Here is a 22,271-nt window from a genome sequence, read left to right as displayed (position 1 = left end):
TCTTATTGACAGACATTACTTGTAACATCCTGCAACATCAAAATAAATGCCCTAAGGGCTTACATCTTTCCAAGCTAACACTTGGACACAAAAAAGATGAGTACTAACTCATTTACAAGTTAAGCCCTAGGCTTGAATGTTTACATGAAATCCCAAAAATAACAAAATAAAACATATAACTAAAGACAAGTCTTCAAAATCCCAAACATCAAATCCTTCCAGGCTATGTCCGTGGAGGTAGCTTATCACCTGAACCTGAAAATGATGTTCCCATAAAGGGTGAGCCACAGCCCAGTAGAAAAATACTAAACCAAAGATAAGCATTGAATAAAGCTATAGCATTCAATAGATGGTTAATCAAGATAATCAATTTTATTATTAAACAGTCTCATGACACTAATGTCTAAGACACATTTCACTTTCCATTATTATCAACATGGCTCAGAACCTGGCCAAACGTACAACAGTGAATTATATATCATAGTCGCATTACTTCCAATATCAACAAAACAAATGAGACTCATGCTCATATCAAAACACTTCATACTTCCCATTTGATACACATTTTAGTGCTGTATCAATAATCATGTAAAAACACTTCAATATATTAAGCACACATAAAAATGGTGCTAATGGAGTCCATCCCCTATCTCCTCCCAAACAAAAATCCGGTTTAGAGGTCCATCCCCTATCTTCCCCTAAACCGTGGAGTACATCCCCTATCTCCTCCCACACAATATGCAAATGCAATGCTCAACCAATACACGTATTTTCAGTATTAAATCAATAGTCAAAATTAATGACTCAACCAATGTGATTAGTTTCAGTTATTCCTAATCCACATGCAATGTCTACAACAATCACGACTATCCTCCACCGATAGCCCAAAACAGTTATTTCTAGACTGGAAATAAATATGTCAACAATTTAATAGGTGAGTGATTTAAATCATCCAACTACACCATTTAATCTACGAATTCATCAATTTCATGAATTTAACCAAATTCCCCAATTCCCTTAAATTAATTTTACAAATTAATTAATTAATACAACTAGGGTTTTTCCCAAAATTATCTAAGTGACCTCAACATATCAAATACCAAAACTTAGAACAAAACTTATAGAATGGAGTAGGAAATCCCTACCTCGAAGAAAATAACCCGTATGGAGAAGATGGAGATGAAGACCAAAGACCAACGTGCTCCAAATCCCAAGTTTCTCAGATTAAAACAAAGCTCTCGCGAAGCTCTACCTTTCTTCCAAAGGAACTAGGGTAGCAGACCACCGGAAATAGATCAAATCTTGGAGAGAAGGTAAGAGTAGAGAGAGAAACTCTCAAGGGGCGGTTTTTAAAAGTTAAGAGATGAAAAGTAGGTCAAAAAGTGATCAGAAAAGTGAAATCACGGACTGATGTAGTCGACTCTACGCTCGAGCGTAGAAAGCCCCGCTCGAGCGTAAGACACAGAATCATGCTCGAGCGTGAAGAAAGCCGCTCGAGCGTCGATTGCACCCTCACAGAAGTTTTGCAGGCGCTGCACCCGCTCGAGCGTCAAACTCCCCGCTCGAGCGGAGGAGCAAAAACAAGGGATCACGCTCGAGCGTAAAAACTACTGCTCGAGCGGAAGAACTGCAGAGAAAAAATACTGGGAGATGGAAAATCCCGCTCGAGCGTTAAAACTCCCGCTCGAGCGGAGAAGCAACAACGAAGGGCCCGCTCGAGCGTTAAAACCTCCGCTCGAGCGTGAAGGCCAAAATCTGGGCATCACCTATAGGCATCAACAATCAACCAACCTGTAACAGACCCGTCCAACACAACCTATACTTCAAATACAAAGAGATTAAAAGACAACAACAACCAATAAGTAATGACAGGATCTACGGAGCCTAAGTCCGGATACAATAATCTAAAGAGAAAAGACCGGGGTCGCTATAGTCTCACAAGTCAAGAGTTTTGCACAAAGAGCTTGTCGATCAATAGAAATCTTAAAGGCATCATTCCTAACCTCGAAAATCTCTTTCTTTAATTTGACATTCTCACTTTCACATGCTTTGAGTTTCGTAGTGAGTTTGTCATTCAATTTGGATAAGTTAAGAGACTCCTTATACAACTTTTTATAAGCTTGCTCAAGCTCTTCATCACCACTCTCCGAGGATTCATCATCAGTGGCATTCTCAACCGACTTCTTCGGATACTCTGTTCATTCTTCAGTTTCGGAAGCCACCATAAAAGCAAGGAATTGTTTATGTCCCTCTTTGCCTTGATCTTCGTTGTCACTTTCATCTTCATCAGATTCTGATTCATCATCCCAAGTGATGGCGAGGGCTTTCTTCTTCCTCAAACGAGTAGGGCATTCTGAAGCAAAGTGGCCAAATCCTTGGCATTCATAGCATTGGACTCTTTCAGAGTTCCCTTGTATCTTTCCTTTCTCCTTTTGGGCTATAGAATTAATTTTGAGTTTATCTTTGCCTTTAAATTTATGAGTATGAGTAGATTCCAAAAGTTTAGGATTCTTTTTCAAAAAAGATTTTTTAAATTGTTTAACAAAAGCAGCCGTAATCTTGAAATCTATCTCACAATCTCATTAGAATCCTCTCCAACTCTATGAGCACTACTAAAAGCAATATCTTTTTGTTTCTTTTTGAAATTCCTATGTGCCTCATAAGTTTGGAGATTTCCAACCAACTGATCCAACTTGAGGTTGACAACATCTTGAGCCTCCTCAATAGCCGTAACTTTTGGTTGGAACCGATCGGGGAAGGATCTCAAAATTTTTCCCACAACTTTGGATTCTGGTATTTTTTCACCTAAATTGAAGCTGGAATTTACAATGTCACTCAACTTCGCATAAAATTCATCAAAGGTCTCACTATCTTTCATTGAAAGGTTTTCGAAACTAGACGTGAGCCTTTGAAGTTTTGAGCGTTTAACAGAAGGAGTGCCCTTATGAATAGTTTGTAAGATATCCCAAGCCTCTTTTGCGACTTCACAATTGCAAATTCGGCTAAACTCTTCAGGTGTGATAGCGCAAAAGAGAGAATTGATAGCTTTACTATTCCAGCTACTATTTTGGTAATCAAGCCTCGTTTGGGAACCATCTTTTTTAGCCAAAAAGCCAACAACCCATACCAAAAAGTCAAAGATTCTCTTTTCTCTCTAGTTTTTGCACCTCTTTTCCTAAAAAGCCAAAAAGTCATCCCAAACATATTAGTTTTTTTTAGCTCATGTTTTAGCCAAATAGTCAAAAAGTTACTAAATAAGCCTGTTCCCAAACGAGGCCTCAATTGTGTCCCACTTTTCAATTGGTTTGGGGAGAGTTACTCCATCAACAGTAATTGTTGGTTCGGTCCACCCATTCATGACAGATTGCTAAACTTTTTCATCTATAGATTTCAAAAACGATCTCATCCGAGCTTTCCAAAAAGAATAATTGGATCCGTCAAGTAGGGGTGGCCGAACCATAGAATTTCCTTCACGAATTGAATCCATTATCACAAATCCAACAAGATCTCGTTCTAAAAGATATATTTTTTTTAAAAAAAAAAAGAACGACCTGCTCTAATACCAATTGAAAAATCTAGAAATCCCCTAGATATTGATTTGTGATTATGTAACAATTTTAAGCAGTATATAACAATCCCAATCAAACAATCAAGACAAATCAACACAATGATTTTAACGTGAAAAAACCACAATTAGACACCTCCAACTGTGATTAAAAAACCACGGGCAACAACCACAAAATAATCCACTAAGAAGATTTAAAGGAATTACACAGGTATACTCTCAATTACCTAGCGAATCCACGCCTAATTGAACCAACCTCTATGTGCCTCTTTCAACGCTGTCTTCACCTCGGAATTGTCTTTACGATGAGCTACTCTAGAATCCACCGAAGCTTCAGGCTCGAATTCTTCAAAATCCACCGAAGAACAACTCTCTCTCTCTCTCTCTTGTGTATAACAAACAAAACCTTTGATGTACTCTCTTTAAACCATGAGTTGAATACTCAATAAAACATCAAAGAAAACTAACAAAATATCCCCAGATATAAACCTTAAGAACCAAAAAGAAGATCTGGAGGAATTAAATAGTTTTGGGAGAAAACCAACTATTTATAGAAAATCCAAAAGTAATCCTAATTTTGGAAGAAAATCAACTTCTTAAAGAAATCCTTGTCAAACGGGATTGCCAATAATAAAACCTAACAATAGTTATTTTAACAAGATTCCTATAGGCTAGCTATATTTAGAGAGCATTGGAAGACTCTTAGAGCAATTCCAACCATACTCTTTATTTTTTACTAGTTAAAATATAAAAATGATAATTCTTTAATTTGCCTAATTCTTTTTTTTCTATTTATATACTCCAAGGCTATTCTTTATTTTACCTATTTATACACATAAACCTGTTTAAAGAGCCTCCCAAAACTCTTTGAATGCAACTGTTAAACAATCTTCACTGTATTCGAAGAATTGATTAAGGAAGAAGAAAGTCTGTTTGATTACTTAAATCAAAATAGAACAAAGAATAATAAAACATCGAAAACAAATTCTTATTTTGTTACAAAAAACAAAACAGAATCAAATAGAAACCTAAAAAGAAAATTATAAACAAACTACACTTTGTATTACTTCTCCGAAAATTTAATGAAATCCAGTGTTGAATACTGTTTCCTTAACATAGATTCGTCCTCTCCACGGTGCTTTTAGAATGTGGATGTCTATCTCTCAGGATAAAATGAATGACGACAATTAGTAACAGCACTACAAACTAAATGTCCAACGAACATACTTTGTGTTTATACTCTTTCTTACAGAAAATAAATGCAACAAAATGCAAAAAATAGAAGAAGAAGGAATAACAAAAATTGATTGAAAAACCAAATGAAGGACTTGTCTATTTATAGGAGAATTGGTGGCTATTCAGAATAGATTTGAACAAGCAAAGAACCTGTTCGGAATATACTTGAACAAGCAAAGAACCTGTTCGGGTTGGAAGGAAAAAGCTAAAAAAGTGTAATGGACCACATTGCAAACATTCAGAAACGTTGGGGTCATTTCAAAATTAAGTTTGAATTTCAAACCGAAATTCAAATTCCAAACGGTAAGAATTTAATTTTAAAAAAAAATTCAAATGTTTTTGGCCAAGAAAGATAAGCGTTTGACTACACAAGTCCAACCTAACCATACACCTCCCACTCGCGCCCAACTCGATTCGGGCGGCGACGCGCTCAGGTGTGGTAGTTTTGGGTCCAATGGGTCAAGGCCCACTTTTTCCACAACCTTTGCCTCTACAAAACTTGGGTATCCCTTGGGGCCCTCCCCAAGATGCAAATCCAAGGCTTATAAACCCACACCAAGTTTTCCCACTCAAGCAATGTGGGAACCTTTTCTCCATCCCATATGGAAACCTCACCAAAACACCATTTCCATAGAGCTTATTTTGGCATTGATTTTCCATTCACCCAATAATGGTTTTGAGCAACCAAATATATGATGTGAATCATTACATGGCAAAGAACATGTTGCCACATAGACCCGTCAACTTTGGCGTATGGGTCCTACTTAAAAAATAGACAAAAGTTTAAAAAAAAAATTATTTTTCCAAAACTATTTTTTACAATCCCCCACATGAATGGAATTTGATAACAACAGAAATGCAACGAAATGCAGAATTTGTCTAGAGAGTATAAATCGAAAATATCTTGCATCAAGACAGGTAGCTTTCACCCTTGAACCTTTCCTAATCAATGGACGCGATGCCTTGAATTGTTCGGCCGTTAGTGTGATCCAAGATAATAGATTTCACACAAAATATCTTTTGACACACCGTGGTTTTCACGGTTGTATTCATTTTGGCCATGAACGTTTTTGGTTATTCATAAGTGCTCTAGAGAATTTAACCTCTTTATTCTCATAAAATTGGCCCTAGTTTTACGCTCATATAGGTGATTCTTATTGAGAGTATCCCTTGTACTTATCTTGACTTTTTATTCCAAAGTCAAGATATAAGTAATTATTAAAAGTAAAGCTTATTTTTAATCTCCTGCATACAACACATGTTCCAAATATCACTCTCATCATAGGAATGGATAAGGAATTTAATCCTTTAGTGATTTCTGACGAGCCACACATAACTTAGTTGTCCCTTTGAACTTAGTTCTTAGGATCTCTAGTCATCTAAGTAGGGTTACCATTATGATAACTCTTATATAATAGGTCTTAATCCCATTCCCTTCGATGAACTATACACTTGTTTTTTTGCTAAACCTTTGTTAACGGATCTACGATATTCTCCTTAGACTTTATATAATCTATTAAGATTATACCATTTGAGAGCAATTGTCTTACGGTATTACGTTGATGACAAATGTGTTGTGACTTACCGTTATACATATGACTCTGTGCCCTTCTTATTGTAGATTGACTATCACAATGAATGCAAATAACTGACACATGTTTTGACCACATTAAAATATCTTCGAAGAAATGGCGAAGCCATTCTGCTTCTTCTCCTTCTTTATCTAAAGCAATGACCTCAGATTTCATTGTAGACTGTGCAATGCATGTTTGTTTTGAGGATTTCCACGAAATAGTCGCACCCCCTAGAGTAAAGACATACCCACTAGTGGATTTTGAATATTTAGGGTGTGTTTGGTAACGTTTATGTTTTCAGTTTATATTTACAAAAATTTTATAAACTGGTTTTTGTTTATTTTTAGAAAAACATAAACTACAAATGCGTTTGGTAATTGACAAAATGTTTAAAAAAATTTAAAAATATAAAAAAGAGTGAGAAATGGCAAGTGGCGACAAGTGGCAGTGGAAGACGGTGGTGGAAAGTGGTAACGGTGGGTGGTGGGTAGCTGGTGGTGGCGGGTGGGTGGGTGACGGTGACGGGTAGATGACGGGTGGGTGGGTGGGTGACAGTGGCGGGTGGTGGGTGGTAGCAAGTGGGTGGTGGTGACCGGTGGTGACCGGTGGTGGGTGGTGGTGGTAGGTGGGTGGCGGATGGCGAGTAGTAGTGGGTGGTGGTGGTAGGTGGGTGGCGGATGGCGAGTAGTGGTGGGTGGTGGCGGGTGGGTCATGGGTGGTGATGGTGGGTGGTAGCGAGTGGGTGGTGGTGGTGGTGGTGGCGGCGACAGGTGGGTGGCGAATGGCGAGTGGTGGTTGTGGGTAGGTGGGTGACGGTGGCTGGTAATAGGTGGTAGCGAGTGAGTGGTGGTGGTGGTGGTGGGTGGTGGGTAGTGGTAGCAGGTGGGTGGCGGGTGATTGTGGTGGTGGTGGTGGGTGGCTGGTGGTGGCAGGTGGGTGGTGAGTGGTGGTGGCAAGTAGGTAGCGGGTGGTGGTGGTGGTAGCAGGCGGTGGATGGTAGTGGCGAGTGGATGGCGGGTGGGTGGTGGTGGTGGTGGTGGCGAGTGGGTGGTGAGTGGTGGTGGAGGGTGGGTAGTGGGTGGTGGTAGCGGAAGACGGTGGTGGAAAATGGTAGCGGGTGGTGGCTAGTGTTGGGTGGTAAAAAAAAAAAACTGAAAGCTCAAAACAGAAACACATTTTTTGGCCAAATTTATAAACTGAGACCACTGATTTATAAATCAAAAATTTTTCCAAACAAGTTTTTATTTGAGTTTTTAAAATTTTTATAAATATAAACAGAAAACTGAAAACGTAAGTGTTACCAAACGGTACCTAAGTCCGATATCCAATTTGCATCACAATAGCCTTCGAGTACTGCTGGATATCAAGTAAAGTTCAAGCCATGATCACGAGTAAATCTTAGATATCTAAGAACATGAATCATTGCTTTCTAATGATCTTCTCTGGGGTTACTAGTGTACCTGCTTAATTTACTAATAACATATGTTATAACAGGATGTGTGCAATTCATTAGGTACATTAAGCTTCCAATAATCTGAGAGTATTTTAACTGAGACATCCCATCACCTTTATCTTTTGACAAATAAAGATTGACATCTACAGATGTTCTTGCCACATTTGCAGCATCCTCGATATATTTACCAAGTATTTTCTCAATATAATGTGATTAAGACAAAGCATATCCGTTGGATGTTCTAGTAATTTTCATTCCTAGAATAACATCTACTACTCTCATATCTTTCATATCAAATCTTTTGTTTAGCATTTGCTTGGTTGATTTGATCATATTATGACTATTACCAATTATGAGCATATCATCCATATAAAGACAAATTATGACATATCCTTTGTCAGTGTTTTTAACATAGACTCATTTGTCATATTCGTTTATCTTGAATCCATTAGTTAGCATAGCATGTTCAAATTTCTCATGTCATTGCTTAGGAACTTGTTTTAATCCGTAAAGAGATTTTACAATCCGACACACTTTCTCATGCTTTAGATAACCTAGTCAACCAAACAACCCCTTCTTACTCAAACATTTTCAAGCTTCAATAGGTATATAATCGAGTCCTAAAGCCTTATTCAATTTCATCTTCTTAAGTGCAAACTCCACTTCAAAGTCTCTAGTCCAATGATAGAACCTATAGTACTGGTTTTTCTATATTATTGCCTACTTCCTCTCCTTTTGACCTACCTCTATATTCCTCATATAACAATTTCTCAAAATAGTTCTTCTACCTCTCCTTAATCTCTTTATCCTTCACCAACACCTTAGAGTTCTTACCCTTATGGCATGTTTAATTGGGTGGATTAGAGCATGGGATTGAGATTATTAATCCGTGGGTCCAATTATCCTATGTTTGATTTAACATTTTGGTTTAGGATTATTAATCCAATGGATAATTAATCCAACAAATTTGTAGGATTATTAGTAATGGAATAGGGGTGAGATTATTAATCCAATGGATATTAATCCAATTGGATAATGAATACCACACTAATTTAATAGGATTATTAATACTTCACTATTAGTCTTGCGAATCAAACATGACCTTAATGCACTGAACCTGATTAAAATCTCTTATTTTCCTCTCTCTTATCTTAGCAAGTTTGTATATCTTCTTCTTTCCCTCCTTACTATCTAGTCTAGTGTATAGGTCATCATAGACTTTCAACTTAGTCTCCTTCATTACTTTTTTGACCTCCTTATGGGCCAATCTGTAACGTGTAAGGTTTTTCTCAGTGCTATCATTTTGTTACTTTTTAAAGCTCTCTTTTTTCATCTTTGTTACCGCTGGGACCTCCACCGTCCACCACCAAGTTTCCCTAAAGTTGGGTTCCTTTTCTTTCGACTCTCTAAGAACTTTCCTTGAGATTCTTTTTATACAATTGATTATCGAGTTCCACATAGTGTTAGCATCATTTTTTAAGTCCCAGGTAGTTTCTTTATTTATTTTATTCTTAAATGTGTCTAGTCATCCCCTTTTAGCTCCCACCATCTAGTTCTGTGACGGAACAGGGGTCCCTGCTGTGCTCAAAGCACCGCAGTGGCTGTGGTGCCTCCGTTTGAGGTGTATTATGACCTTATTTTCATGATCTAAATCTTTCATATTCTAGGGTTTGTTGAGTACTTCATGCCTACTAAAAATCATATTAATCGGATATCAATAACTATATGATCGAATCGTATATTGTTTATGCTGTTTCTCAAAAGGAAAACTTATTATTTATTTTTTTGGTTATCGATCATATAGTTGTTTTTTGGTAGGCATGAAGTACTCAACAAACCCTACAAAATAACGGTTTAGATCATAAAAATAAGGCCATAATACACCTCAAACGGAGGCACCACAGTCACTGCTGTGCTTTGAGCACAGCAGTGACCCCCTTTCCTTCTGTGACACCCACTATCTTTCCGAGTTTGGTATTGCCTTTTAAAGTATAAATCTAATACCAAAATTTCATAGTAAGACGTCAAGCTCTCTCTAGAAATGTGACAAATATATAACATATTCTAAAATCAATATCATGAGATATTCAATTACGGAAATTGCTTTGCATTATCAATTGTGGGCTTGCCATGTAGTCCATTTTATTGAGCATGTACCCTTTGATTTTTAGGTCCGTATATATAAATTATGTATGACAAAAATATATTTATTGATCATGTTCCCTTTGATTTTTAGGTTCATATATATAAATTATGTATGAAGAAATAAATTTGATACAATAACCGTCATCATCTAATTATCAAAAAAATTGAAGATGCATGTGATTTTGAAAATATACCTCATAACAAATACAATAAAATTATGTTATAATTATCGTATCAAATTAATTTTTCTTCAAAAATGACATATACACATGCATCTAAAAAATGAGCAAAACTTGATCATCCAAATAGGCCAAGTGACAAATCCAAAAAAAGGCACACTAACAGTTGAAGTATCAATGCCTACAAAGATTTTTTTTTTATAAAAAAAAAAAAATAATAGCAATCAAAAAAATTCTCCACTACAAGAAATTTCACTTTTGGCGACTAAATTTTGTTGCCAAAAGTACAATTTTAGTCGCCGAAAATTTTGCCCAACTAAATATTTGGTCGCCGGAAGATTGTCAGGGAAGGTATTGGCGACAAAAAAATATTTAGTCGCCAAAGTCCTATAAATGGCGACTAATATTTTTAGTCAAAGATAATATTTTAGTCGTCAAAAATCTTATTTTCCGCTACTAAAACTTTGGTCCGCCAAAACTTAAAATATCTATGACGACCAAAGTTTTAGTCGCCATAGGATTTTTTTTTTTTGCTGCTAAATTTTTAGTTGCCTAAAATCTGCTTTTATTTTTGCTACTAAATATTTAGTAGCCAAAAGTTTTTCTCCATTTTATTTTTATTTTAAGCTACTAAATATTTAGTAACCAAAAGTTTTTTTCCTTTTTATTTTTAGCTACTAACTATTTAGTCGCTAAAAATATTTACTTCATTTTTTTGCTACTAATTGTTTAGTTGCCAAAAACATGATTTTAGTTTATTTTTTAATTAATTTGTCCATAACATTTATGTATTCCATGCAACCTGTATCATATTTTTCATTAACTTCTAAATTATATGCATTATCCATTATCAATGCAACCTGTAACCTATACATATACAGAATAATCCATCTATCAATTATCATCTAAATCCATTATCAATAATACCCATTTCATTATCAACTATCAAAAAATTTTAACTTATAACATTATATTCCAAATATTATATAAATCCACACCAACCAAGTATAATCCATCTAAATTAAATATTACATACAAAAACACTAGATTTCCAAAATAAAGGGTTGTAGAAAAATAATGTCTTACATATATAGAAAAAATGCTCTTCGTACACAAAAAAAAAAAAAAATATCCACAATAGCCCACGCAAAAGCAAAAAAAAAAACACTTAGCTCCATTTTTCTAAAAGTACTTTTCAGAAAATTCTACTTTCTTATTTTCCGTATTTTTTTTTGTTTTTAGCTCCATTTTTCTAAAAGTACTTTTCAGAAAATTCTACTTTCTTATTTTCCGTGTTTTTTTTTGTTTTTACTGATTTTTTTTTAAAAAAATTTAAACAATTTTTTTTTTTACTTTTTAGACACACCTAACAAAAATACACCTAAAAAATAAATAAAAAATTTTAAAAAAAATCTTTTAAAAATTCACTAAATACCAAAAATACAAAAAAAAAAAAAACAAGAATTCAATACATTTTTTATATTTATATGTATTTATTAATTTTTTAAAATATTTTTTCACAATTTTTTTACTTTTTAGATACATCTAAGTAAGGTATATCTAAAAAAGTAAAAAAAATGTTTAAAATTTTAAAAATATTCACTAAAAAAAAAAAAACTAAAAAACTTAATTTTTAAAAAACTTAATCTAAAAAACTCAAATCAAACACACTGATTAGCACTTATTCAATAAAATTGATATTTCAAATTATAATAATTAGGGGAAAAAAATTCCATAAAATTGAAAACATAAAATATTGCCAAGACCATATAATTGTCAACAAAACCTTAGCCATCAATCATCATCACACGACTCACAGTTGTTGCACATATAACATTAGCAATAGGGAATTTCTCACCAAAAATGATAAACACCCAAGTCGCTTGAGAGTTTAAAAAGATGAGACAAAGCAAAACTTCACAAGTTGTCTAACTAAAAAAAACCTTCACAACTTATGCACAAGGCGAAAGAAAACCTCCATTTTCACCATACCTTTTTTTAGTCCAGGTGAAACATCATGAAAGATAAAATAAAATATAAAAGAATAATATATTTGAGTAATATAAAGCCCAAGTAGTAAACAAAGTACCTCAAACATGTAATCAAGACTCCTCCAGCTCTGTTTTTGTGCCTTTTGAATCTTGTTAATTCATTCTTGCCAAATTTAACATATAAGGGCATTCAACCAATTTTCTTAATATGAATGTAGTTAATTTCCCCTTAAAGTAATTTGTAACTTAAGCAATTTTCACATCCCAACTTAATCTATTTCTGTTCAATAAGTACCCTAGACCTTTTCCCCACAGGCCAAAAGTTTACAAAATCTGATTTGTTTACTTTGTATTTTTCTTAACAATCACCAAGGCTGGGCAACAATCTGATTATTCTCAATAGTAACATCTCAAATACTATCTAACTTAAGATCATATCTCTAAAACCACTAGACATGATGAAGCTCGTTGTTTTCAACCTCTCTCAACATTGGAATCTTACCATGGGCCTCTAATTCCTCTATAAACCATTTAATAATGTCAAAACTATAAAGGTCCATACATATATAGAACATTTTACTTTATTTTACACTCTTCAATCCAAAAAGAAGTGATGTATAGTTGCTTCACCATGGCAGAAGAATCCCACCAAACTAAAATAATTTATTAAAAAAACATTCATGCCCCCCTAAAAGCCAGTCATGTCTATTATCTTTGATTCCTAAAACAGCACCCATCAATGTTGATTGTCTCTTCAACAGGTGGAACCTAAGATCCAACAATAATCCTCCACCGAAGGATACGAGAAGAAAACAATATCCCTTACTTTCTAGGGTGGAGAACACATAACAGTCAAGGTGATTAGATGCATACCCTTTGCATATTGTTTTGCTGCAAAATGCATTGCAATGATGGAAGAACAGCAGCCGCTGAAAGGGTAAGGGTTGTTGGACTGGCAGAACCTTCAGAAATTGGATTAAATAAGCAGTTTGTAGGACCTGAATGTGATAAAAAGAAAGGCAATGGTTACAAAGCCATTGCCTAAAAGATAAATTACTAAGTTCCATAAAAACAGTGTGACGCCCCAAATTTTGATAATATAATACAACGATACATCGGGGTTTAACTAGCAGATACACATCATTTTTAAGCACAAAATACAAATAATTATACTAAAAAAAAATATTAATAATAGTTACAGATAAAATTCTTCTTTTTCTTTTTCTTCTTCTTCTTCTTCTTCTCTCTCTCTCTCTCTCCCTCTCTCTTTTTTTTTTCTTTTTTCTTTTTCCAAGATCACTCTCTCACACTCCTCTAATGCATGGCTGAAAATGTGTAAATTGAGGGGGAGAAGTGTGCATATATATAGAGAAAGGATTGGGAGGTTTCTTAGGAGCCAAGTTCTATAAGTGTAATTTGTCAAAGTTGCCATCAAGGCTCTTTCATCCATCACATGGCCAACTACTTGGGCTCTAAGAAAAATATATATATATATATATAAGATATTCATATTTATAAACATAAAATAGTAGGCATAAGTAAATTAATTAAGAAAGTACTATAATTAAGGTTTGGAATGAAATAAAATAGAAGTATATAGCAACCAAGTCTAAATCTATGAAACCTTGATATTTAGTATACAATATACTAGCATGAGAAAATAGTTAAAATAATAAATTTGGGTTCGGTTAAATTAAAGCGCAAACAAAGGCGAGAAACTGAGCAAAAACGACATTATTGGGAATTAAGATTTTAAAGTGATTAATCTATAATTATAGGGTCTAACAATTAATAATAGGGCTTTAAAGGTGATTATTAATCTATGGGATCGATTAGGGTTTACTCGAATTAATTCGTGATGCTTCCCGATTCTAGGGTTTAAAATGCAATTAAGCGAAAATTCAAAGGCTTTATTGAAATAAACTCAAGGTTAGGGATTTAATGGTAATTACAAAAATTAAGATCTCTACAAACAGTCAGACAAACATTAAATAAATAAATCATAAATAGAAAAGCATTCTTTCAGCAGCATTGTTCTATACTGAAGACATTAAATAGCAAATCATAAATAGGAATGGATCGCATACAATAAACATTAAAAAGTTCTGTACTGAAGACTTAGTGTACACACCAAAGTGTGTGTTGTGGTGTAGTTTTATACACAAATTAACCTATTAGGGTTCATTTGATTGGTTTGACACCAAATTATGTGTTGTGAAGTAGTTGTTTTCATTCACATGCTTCATGATGTTTTCGCCTCTTAGATACGAAAAGAAAGTCTCCTATATATAATAAATCTTAAATCTCAATTTATGGAAGATACTAATTTCTCTTTTGTCTCCAGCAGTGTTATGTATTCTAGGTTCTTGTTCATAATTTGTTTGAAATTTGTATTCTAGGTTGTTAACCACTTCCAAACTCTCCTGTTTAGGTAACAAAATTCCAGAGTTTCTTTTTCTTTCTCCTATTCTATCTCTATTAAATCTTAGGAAAGAAAAAACAACAGATCATCCTGTTCTATCTTTAATTTTGCATATTTTCTATTTGTTAATTGACTCCAAAAATGGCTTACAATTTTATATAATTAACTCTGTTTTAATGTTTCTGTATCTAAAAGAAAATTTAACGTTAAAGAATGGTCAATTAAATTTTTGCACCTTTTCTATTTGTTAATTCACTCAAAAAGTAGCCAACAATTTTATATAATTAATTCTGATTTAATGTTTCTCTATCTAAAAGAAAAATTAACTTTAAAGAATTAAACCATTGATCAATTAAATTGTTACAAACTCTTCAAGAAGATAGCTCATGCTATGAGTTTGAATGGTAATAGAGTAAAAAATCATGTCTGTTTGTTAATTCACTCCAAAAATATCCTAAAATTTTATGATAATTAACTCTGTTAAACACCGTTTTAATGTTTCTTCATCTAAAAAAAATTAACTTCAAACAATTAAATGAATCGTCAATTAAATTGTTACAAATTCTTCAAAGCGATAGCTTAGGCTATGAGTTTGAATGATAATAGAGCAAGAAATCATGTGGTATAGGAGGGAGTGAGAGAGTATAATTAGGAAGCATACCTTTTCCTCAGAGTGGGAGAGCCAAATTGCAGGAGCCAACAGGCAGTGAAATCTTGAGCTCCAACCTCTCAATTTGGGGCTGAAAGAACCACCAGTCGCCTTCTTGTGTGACCATGTCATCGCATTGAAATAGCTCCAGCATTGGCCTGCACTTGCTCAGTAGCACCACTTTGGTCCTCCCCTCATTCCACCATTTTTTCCCTCTCTTTGCCGCCAACTTGGCCATTATCAGATGCCCCTGCAGCCTAAACACATCTCTCTCTCACCAAAGCCATCTTCATCATCTGCAATTTTGAGGGCTAAGGTCATGAGTGGTAGCTGGGAGCCGCCGATCGAGCTTCCGTGGGTGATGGATCTCAGGCGACGGTGACCAACAAGAAGGTGAATCGGTGCTCCGGTTGCTGGCGAACGCGAGAAGAAGCGACGGTGAGAGTTGGAGGGGAGAGGAGCAGCGGAGAGGGAGAAGAAGAGGGATGCTGAAGAGAGAGAGAGAGAGAGAGAGAGAGAGAGAGAGAGGCGCTGGATTTGTTTAGGGTTTGGTTTGCAAAAAAAAAAATATATACATATATATATGTATGGTACAATTGGTAACCAAAACTTTTTCAGTCGCTAATTAATTTTATAAATCCCTCCAAAATTTAAAATGCCTCCCTCCAAATATTTTAGTTCTTTGGTGACTAAAAAATTTATTAGCCGCTGAAAATAGATTTTTGGCGACCAAAATTTTTGGTCACTAAAGATAAAAAGTAAATTTTAATTTTTCATTTAGCAACTAAATGATTTTAATAGTCAAAACTCAATATACGACGACTAAAATATTTTTTTGTTACTGAAGATAGTTTTTGGTCGCCAAAAATAAAAATTTATTTTTTATTTTCTATTCGGCGACTAAATGGTTTTAGTAGCCAAAACTCAATATACGACACTAAAATATTTTTTGGTCCCTGAAAATATGTTTTTGGTGACTAAGCTTTTGGTCGTCAAAGTTGAAAAAATATTTTTTATTTTACATTCGGCGACTAAATGGTTTTAGTAGCCAAAAGTCAATATACGGTGACTAAAATAATTTTTTTGTTGCCAATTCTGGAATTTTTAGCGACTAAATTTTTTTCAGTCGCCAATAATCACTATATCCAGACTAAAAAAAATTAGTAGCTAAATATTATACTTTTGGCGACTAGAAAAAATTTTCGTCGCCAATTCCACAACTTTTGGCGACTAAATGTTTTTTAGTCGCCAATTTTGGTCGCCAAAGATGCATTTTGTTGTAGTGCTCAGATGGAATTCTGGCAGATCAACTTAATTGTTTTCAAGAATATTTTTTTTTGTCCATCTAAACGATTGATAAGCTAAGCTAATGGAATTTCTTTCCTGATTTTTGAGTTCTAAGAAAATTATGGTTGACCAGAAGAAATATTTTACCCATAATAATCAAATTTTCTTCCTCTTCCCAGGCTCTTTAATATTTTGCTCTTTGTTAGAGTACTCATTGGAGCAACACTGCCCACTTGAAATAGACTCCTCTTCAACTTAATGGGTGAAAAAAATATATATATATATATATATTGAATCAAATCCTCCTGTGGCATTGTCGATTTAACAAAATTTGCTGCCTCTTCTTTTGATGTAGACGCTATATTCATTCACTTATTTTCTTTGGTGAATTTTCGTCCGGAGAGGGCAAAAATTCAAGATGTGTTTTTGTTTTGTTTTGACAATAAACAAATTTTGTGAAGGACAAAGGACTAGATTGGGGTGTCATATGTTTTAGGTCGGGTTTTCTCAAAGGGTGGTATTTTCTCGGCCTCCAATGGGGTTAGAACAAAGGACTAATCTCACTAAAATTGCAGTCCACCCCGGTCTCCACTTAAACATGGTTGGGACACAAAATTAAGGATTGAGAAACTAAAAAAACCCAAATCAAGCTATTTCCTATAATCCTAACGAACAATCTGCAAAATTAATGGTGTGGTTGTGGGAAATCAAGAAATAAAAGTAAAATATATGAAATTAGTGTACTGCAGATGTTGTTTTCTACTAACCTAGGTCACAAAAAACCCCCAAATTGTGGTTGAGTCGGTCAATTGCCAATCGTGCCTGGCAATGCGGTGGAAGAACTGCTGGTGTTTGATTGATTTGCGGCCACAACAATTCGTAGATCACGTCTCTGTTCATGAGGTTGATTGAATTGAAACAACCAAATTCATGCATCAAAGCCACACATCAATTTCTTACCCCTGTCTCTCCATTCCTTCAATTACATGGTATATGAATTGCATTCTATGACTCAAAATTCTTTCATCTTCCCTGATTCATATATGTCTCTTGCTGCTCTGAAATCTTGGCATGGTCTGGTTGTGTTCTTCAGTTTTTCTTGTACTAACCTTTGCTCTTTGAAATTTGTCGACACAAAAATGTTCTTTCTTGAAATGCAATTTTATTGATGTATATTACAAATGACATTTTTGCTTCATCCACCTTATGTCAAAATGAGATGGAGAGCTATATATAGATCATCTTACAAGCCACTTGCATACACCTCCCGCCACATCACATTGTACACTATAATGAAACACAAAAAGTCCTAAAAAGTAACAATTTTTTTTTTTTCTCTCTTTTTCTTTTTTTGAGGTTTAAGAATGTTGTAATAACAGTATGTATTGAGTTTTAATAGAATGAACATATGTGGGTCTACATCTTCTTCCACAAATCTCATCTAAAGAAAGAATCAATCCGATCACTCTCATGACTCATTATCCATGTTGAGGAAGCAAAAAAAGGTTCATGGCTTTGTGTTATATATCCCTGCTAGACCACAGCCAAAGCCATGGACCTGTCGTAGCTACTCCGACGTGACCTTCCTCGCCTACTTGGTTTCTTCTTCAGCTCCCCAACCTCTGTTTCTCTAGCCTTCATTCCATTCCCAAATGGAAGCATAGCCGGTACTACACCGCCGCCGCCACCCTGGGAGACACCATCTTTGGTTGCACCACCCTGAATTAGTATCCTTGTGATCCCCAAATAGTTCAACGATTCGGCAATCTGCATTGCACTCACACCCTTGTTTGTTCTTGCTTCTACATCAGCCCCTTTCTTCACCAACAACTCGATCACATCGGCATGTCCAGACTCCACAGCACAGTGCAAAGCTGTGTACCCATCTTCATCTATCCCATCAACATCAATACCGTTTTCAATCAGAGCCCTGACAGCTTCAATTTTCCCCTTAAACGATGCTCGGTGCAGTGCTGTCCACCCGTGCTGGTCTCTCCCATTGATCGCAGCTCCGTTCTCCAAAAGCCTTTGAATTGTTCTCGTCTCGCCCTTTCGTGCAGCCACACATAGGCTGTCCCCAAGGCGAAGAGCGTCGAAAAGCCTAGTGTGGCCGTACTCGGCTGCAACATCATAGGCTGTCTTTCCATGCCGGTTTCTAATGTCTTTGTTAGCTCCTTTCTGAAGTAAAAGCTTGACCATGTGCTCGTCCCCGAGCCCCGCCGCGATATGTAGAGCGGTGTCGCCATCGCCAGTGTTTCGAATATCAGCCCTTGCGCCACTTGCCAGCAACAGCCTGGCGCAGTCCCTTCTCCGCTCCTCAACTGCCAGGTGCAAGGCTGTGTTTCCGTCTTTCGTTGGGGCGTCCACGTTTGCGCCCTTGAGTAAAAGTAGCCTCAAAACCTCCATGTGACCGCCACCGGCCGCGAGGTGAATCGGGCCCCAAGTGGAGGACTCTGACCTCTCCGTGCTCGCTTTGTGAGCCAATAAGAGCTCTACTATCAACCCTTCTCCGGCTGCTGCAGCCGCCTCAAGGGGACTAGACCCGGACCGGCTTTGAGCCTCGATATCAGGCTCGAACTCGAGGAGGAGCTGGACAAGGTCAGCACGGCTTTGAGTGATTGCCGAGTGAAGCAGTGTCTGCCCATCTGCATCAACCGAATCAGCCGGCTTCCATTCTGGGTCACTCTTCTCTAGCACTTCTCTAATTTCATCCATGGAACCGTTTGCAACAAGCTGAGCCAATATCGGAGACCCAACAAACATGATTTTAAGGCCACTGTCGATGAACACTTGCTTCTTCTTCGTAGTGAACCAGTCATTTGGGACCGAATCAAACGTCGATGAAGGGTCCTTGATCGCTGCCCCGGGTACCACAACGCTGTGTAATTGGAACGCATCGGTGCAATGAGGGAAGGAGTCAGGAAGATATGAATTGGGAGGGATATGATAAGTTATCTCCACGGTGAGTGTGGTGAGAGGCGCTATGATCCCCGATTGTGGGCGAACCGTGTAGCGAGACTTGTTCACCGGTTGAAGCCTAAAAGCAACTGGCATGGTGTACATGACATTGCGTAAAGTGACCTCCCCATAACACCTATGTCCTTGTTCGATCCTGATCGCGACGAGGCTTGAAGGCTCTAAGCTTATGAGCCTGTCCATCTTAATTTCTTTCTATGTATATGCTTCAAACAAAGCTTCTTCTTCTTGTTGTTGTGATGCTTTGATGATTGGTCTTTTTTTTCAGTGATTTTTGGTTCTCTTTGATGGGTTTTGAAGGAGAATCAAAACCCATGAAGAGAGAGTGAGCTAGGAAGTGAGGAAGAAGATGAATTTGGTGCAAATATAAGGGATTGGGAAATTTTACGGCCGGCTTGAAGGAGAGAGTGCCACATGGTGGTGTTAAAAACAATGCTGACTTGTTCTATTCGGCGTCCGACTTGTATAACTCCTAGAAACAGTTGTATAAGTTTGAGAAACTGAAGTTGTTTTCGGTGTTGTTTGTGGCAGTCACTTTCATTGTTGTATTATGATATGAAGAAAAATACAAATTTTTATTGTTCAAACAAAGCATACCCCAAAGCATTTTGACACCTTAAAACTTATTTATTCCATTTTTTATATATTCAAAGTGTAACAATGGATGGTTTTGCAGATCCTCTTTTCTCTCTCTGAAACTAATTCTGCAAAGTACAAAAAAAATATTATATAATAGAGTTGTTTTACCTGTTCAAGGGCTATTTGTGTTGTGTGGGAAAGCTCCATGGCGTGGCATATCATTGTACCTGGCCAACTACAGTGACAATGTTAGCTAGCACTGTACACTTGGCCAGATTAGGTCATGTTGCTTTGTCCTTTTAAGTATTTGGTCTCAAAAATTATATCGTGGTTTAGGCACCAAGCACTACAATATTTAAGAGTTTTAGAGATCAAATATTTTAGTTTTTAAAAGTAAAAATTTTGTTACAAAAGGCATTTAGGGATCAATTTCTACTGTCATGAGGATAATTACTAAAAAGTCATCCCGAAAAATAAAAAATAAGACTTTTAGCGACAAAATTTTGAAAAGGTCACTAATAAATAGACTTTTGGAACAAAATAATTTGGTCTCAAAATAGTTTATTTTTTGAGACAAAAAATTTGGTCCCAAAAAGATAATAATTCATCACTAATGTCTAATTTTTGTTGCTAAAAATATAATGATGACACTTTTCACAACAAAAATATTTGGTTCCTTAAAAATAATTTTGTTTCTAAATTTTGGTCTCTAAAACCTTAATTTTTTGTACTGATGTAGCCATATCTTCGACCAATTATAAATTATTATATTTTTTATTATTTTTCATTCACTTAATACAAAATTATAAGTTTCACTCTATATACTAATCACAATATACTTGAGGCATCACGTGATCGTGCTGCAGGACCACCAAATAACTACTCATTTTGTTTTGTGTTTCAATTAGATTATTTAACAATGCTACATTTATTTTTATTTTTTTTATCACATTTATTTTACCATCTGATGTGCCATATCTCTAAATGTTAGATATTAGTGGTTTTTTTTCTTTTTATTTTTTATTTTTTATTATCACATTTTGACATTTTGTCATCACGATTTGTTTACTATTATTGTATATGTCAATACTGTATTAGTTTATTGAATCTCACTATTCATATTTGTTAGAGTTAAGGCATGAGGTAAGTTATTAAATATGATAAGAAAAATTTATCATCATAAATCAGTTGAAATCTATTGCATTGCATCAATGATTGTGAATGTATAATGTTGGTGGCAAGTGTAACATTATTAAATTAGTTTAAGAATACAAAAAATCGATCATAGAATCATACATAAACTATATATGGGTTGACAAGAATTTTTATAAATAGACCTCATGAACAAATTCTGTAAAATCTTATTTATTTTTTGTAGTTTCTGTTTTCTTTTTTATTCTATTTTGGCCCTGTTTGGTAGAGTTGTGGGAAAGTGCTTATAACTTATGTCTAAACAGCTTATAACTTATAACTATGAACATAAGCTGATTTCTGACTTATAAATTAAGCATTTCCTGCCCCACTCAAAGAATAAGCTGATTTCTGACTTTCAAAAAGCTATAAAGCTATAAACTAAACCAAACACATCAAAATAGCTTAAATTAAGCTGAAAGCTGAAACAAGCAGCTTTTAAACTACACTAAACAGGTACTTTGTGACATTACTGTTACTGTTAATTGCTACAGCTTATCAACTAACTTTGTAACTGCCACGTGGCGCCATTTAACTTGTTAAACCTATGCTTGAGGATCTCTCTTGCAGATCAGCCAATAGACAAAATTGTCCTGAGGGAACAAGACCTGTCAAAAGTGTATGTATGACCTATTCTTTGATGGTGTTAGCATATATAACAATAATGAATCCATTTTTTGACCCAATCTGTAGTCAAGCCATACATACAAGAGTTGTGACATGGATGTTTTAGTTTTTTGGAACTTTATAGGTTACTTTAAATGCTCATCTCTCTTTTTACATGCTATGGAAAGAAAATATGATCTTCTTGAATTACATTAATGGACAAATTGTATTTCTTCCTAGGCTATTTCTTGGGAATTCAAGCGGAGGTATCATTTACATTTTAGATTTGATCAACAGCATTAAGAGTTATATTGGTGCTTTAAGAGTTATTTTTTGTATAACAATGCTACGCTTATCATGAATCTAAAAAAATGTTACGCTTATCAGCATTTTATATCACATTTTGTATATTATTTGA

The 22,271-nt window shown here is 35.4% G+C and overlaps 1 protein-coding gene across 1 annotated transcript; it reads right to left on the bottom strand.

Moving 5' to 3' along the window:
- Positions 1 to 17,646: 17,646 nt before the first annotated feature.
- LOC114284136 (protein VAPYRIN) lies at positions 17,647 to 20,093 on the bottom strand. Its single transcript, XM_028227027.2, has one exon. The coding sequence runs from the start codon at positions 19,658 to 19,660 to the stop codon at positions 18,035 to 18,037; it is 1,626 nt and encodes a 541-aa protein (XP_028082828.2). The 5' UTR covers positions 19,661 to 20,093; the 3' UTR covers positions 17,647 to 18,034.
- Between the last annotated feature and the right edge of the window lie 2,178 nt (positions 20,094 to 22,271).

The sequence above is a fragment of the Camellia sinensis genome, chromosome 12 (genome assembly GCF_055761805.1).
Source record: "Camellia sinensis isolate YWXY chromosome 12, ASM5576180v1, whole genome shotgun sequence".
NCBI classification, from domain to species: Eukaryota; Viridiplantae; Streptophyta; class Magnoliopsida; order Ericales; family Theaceae; genus Camellia; species Camellia sinensis.
Note: the sequence above shows the minus strand (reverse complement) of the source record. Positions and strands in the feature narration are given on the sequence as shown.

What these genes read in the sequence shown, in the direction of transcription:
- LOC114284136 (XM_028227027.2), bottom strand. Translation starts at nt 19,660, where the DNA reads ATGGACAGGCTCATAAGCTTAGAGCCTTCAAGCCTCGTCGCGATCAGG.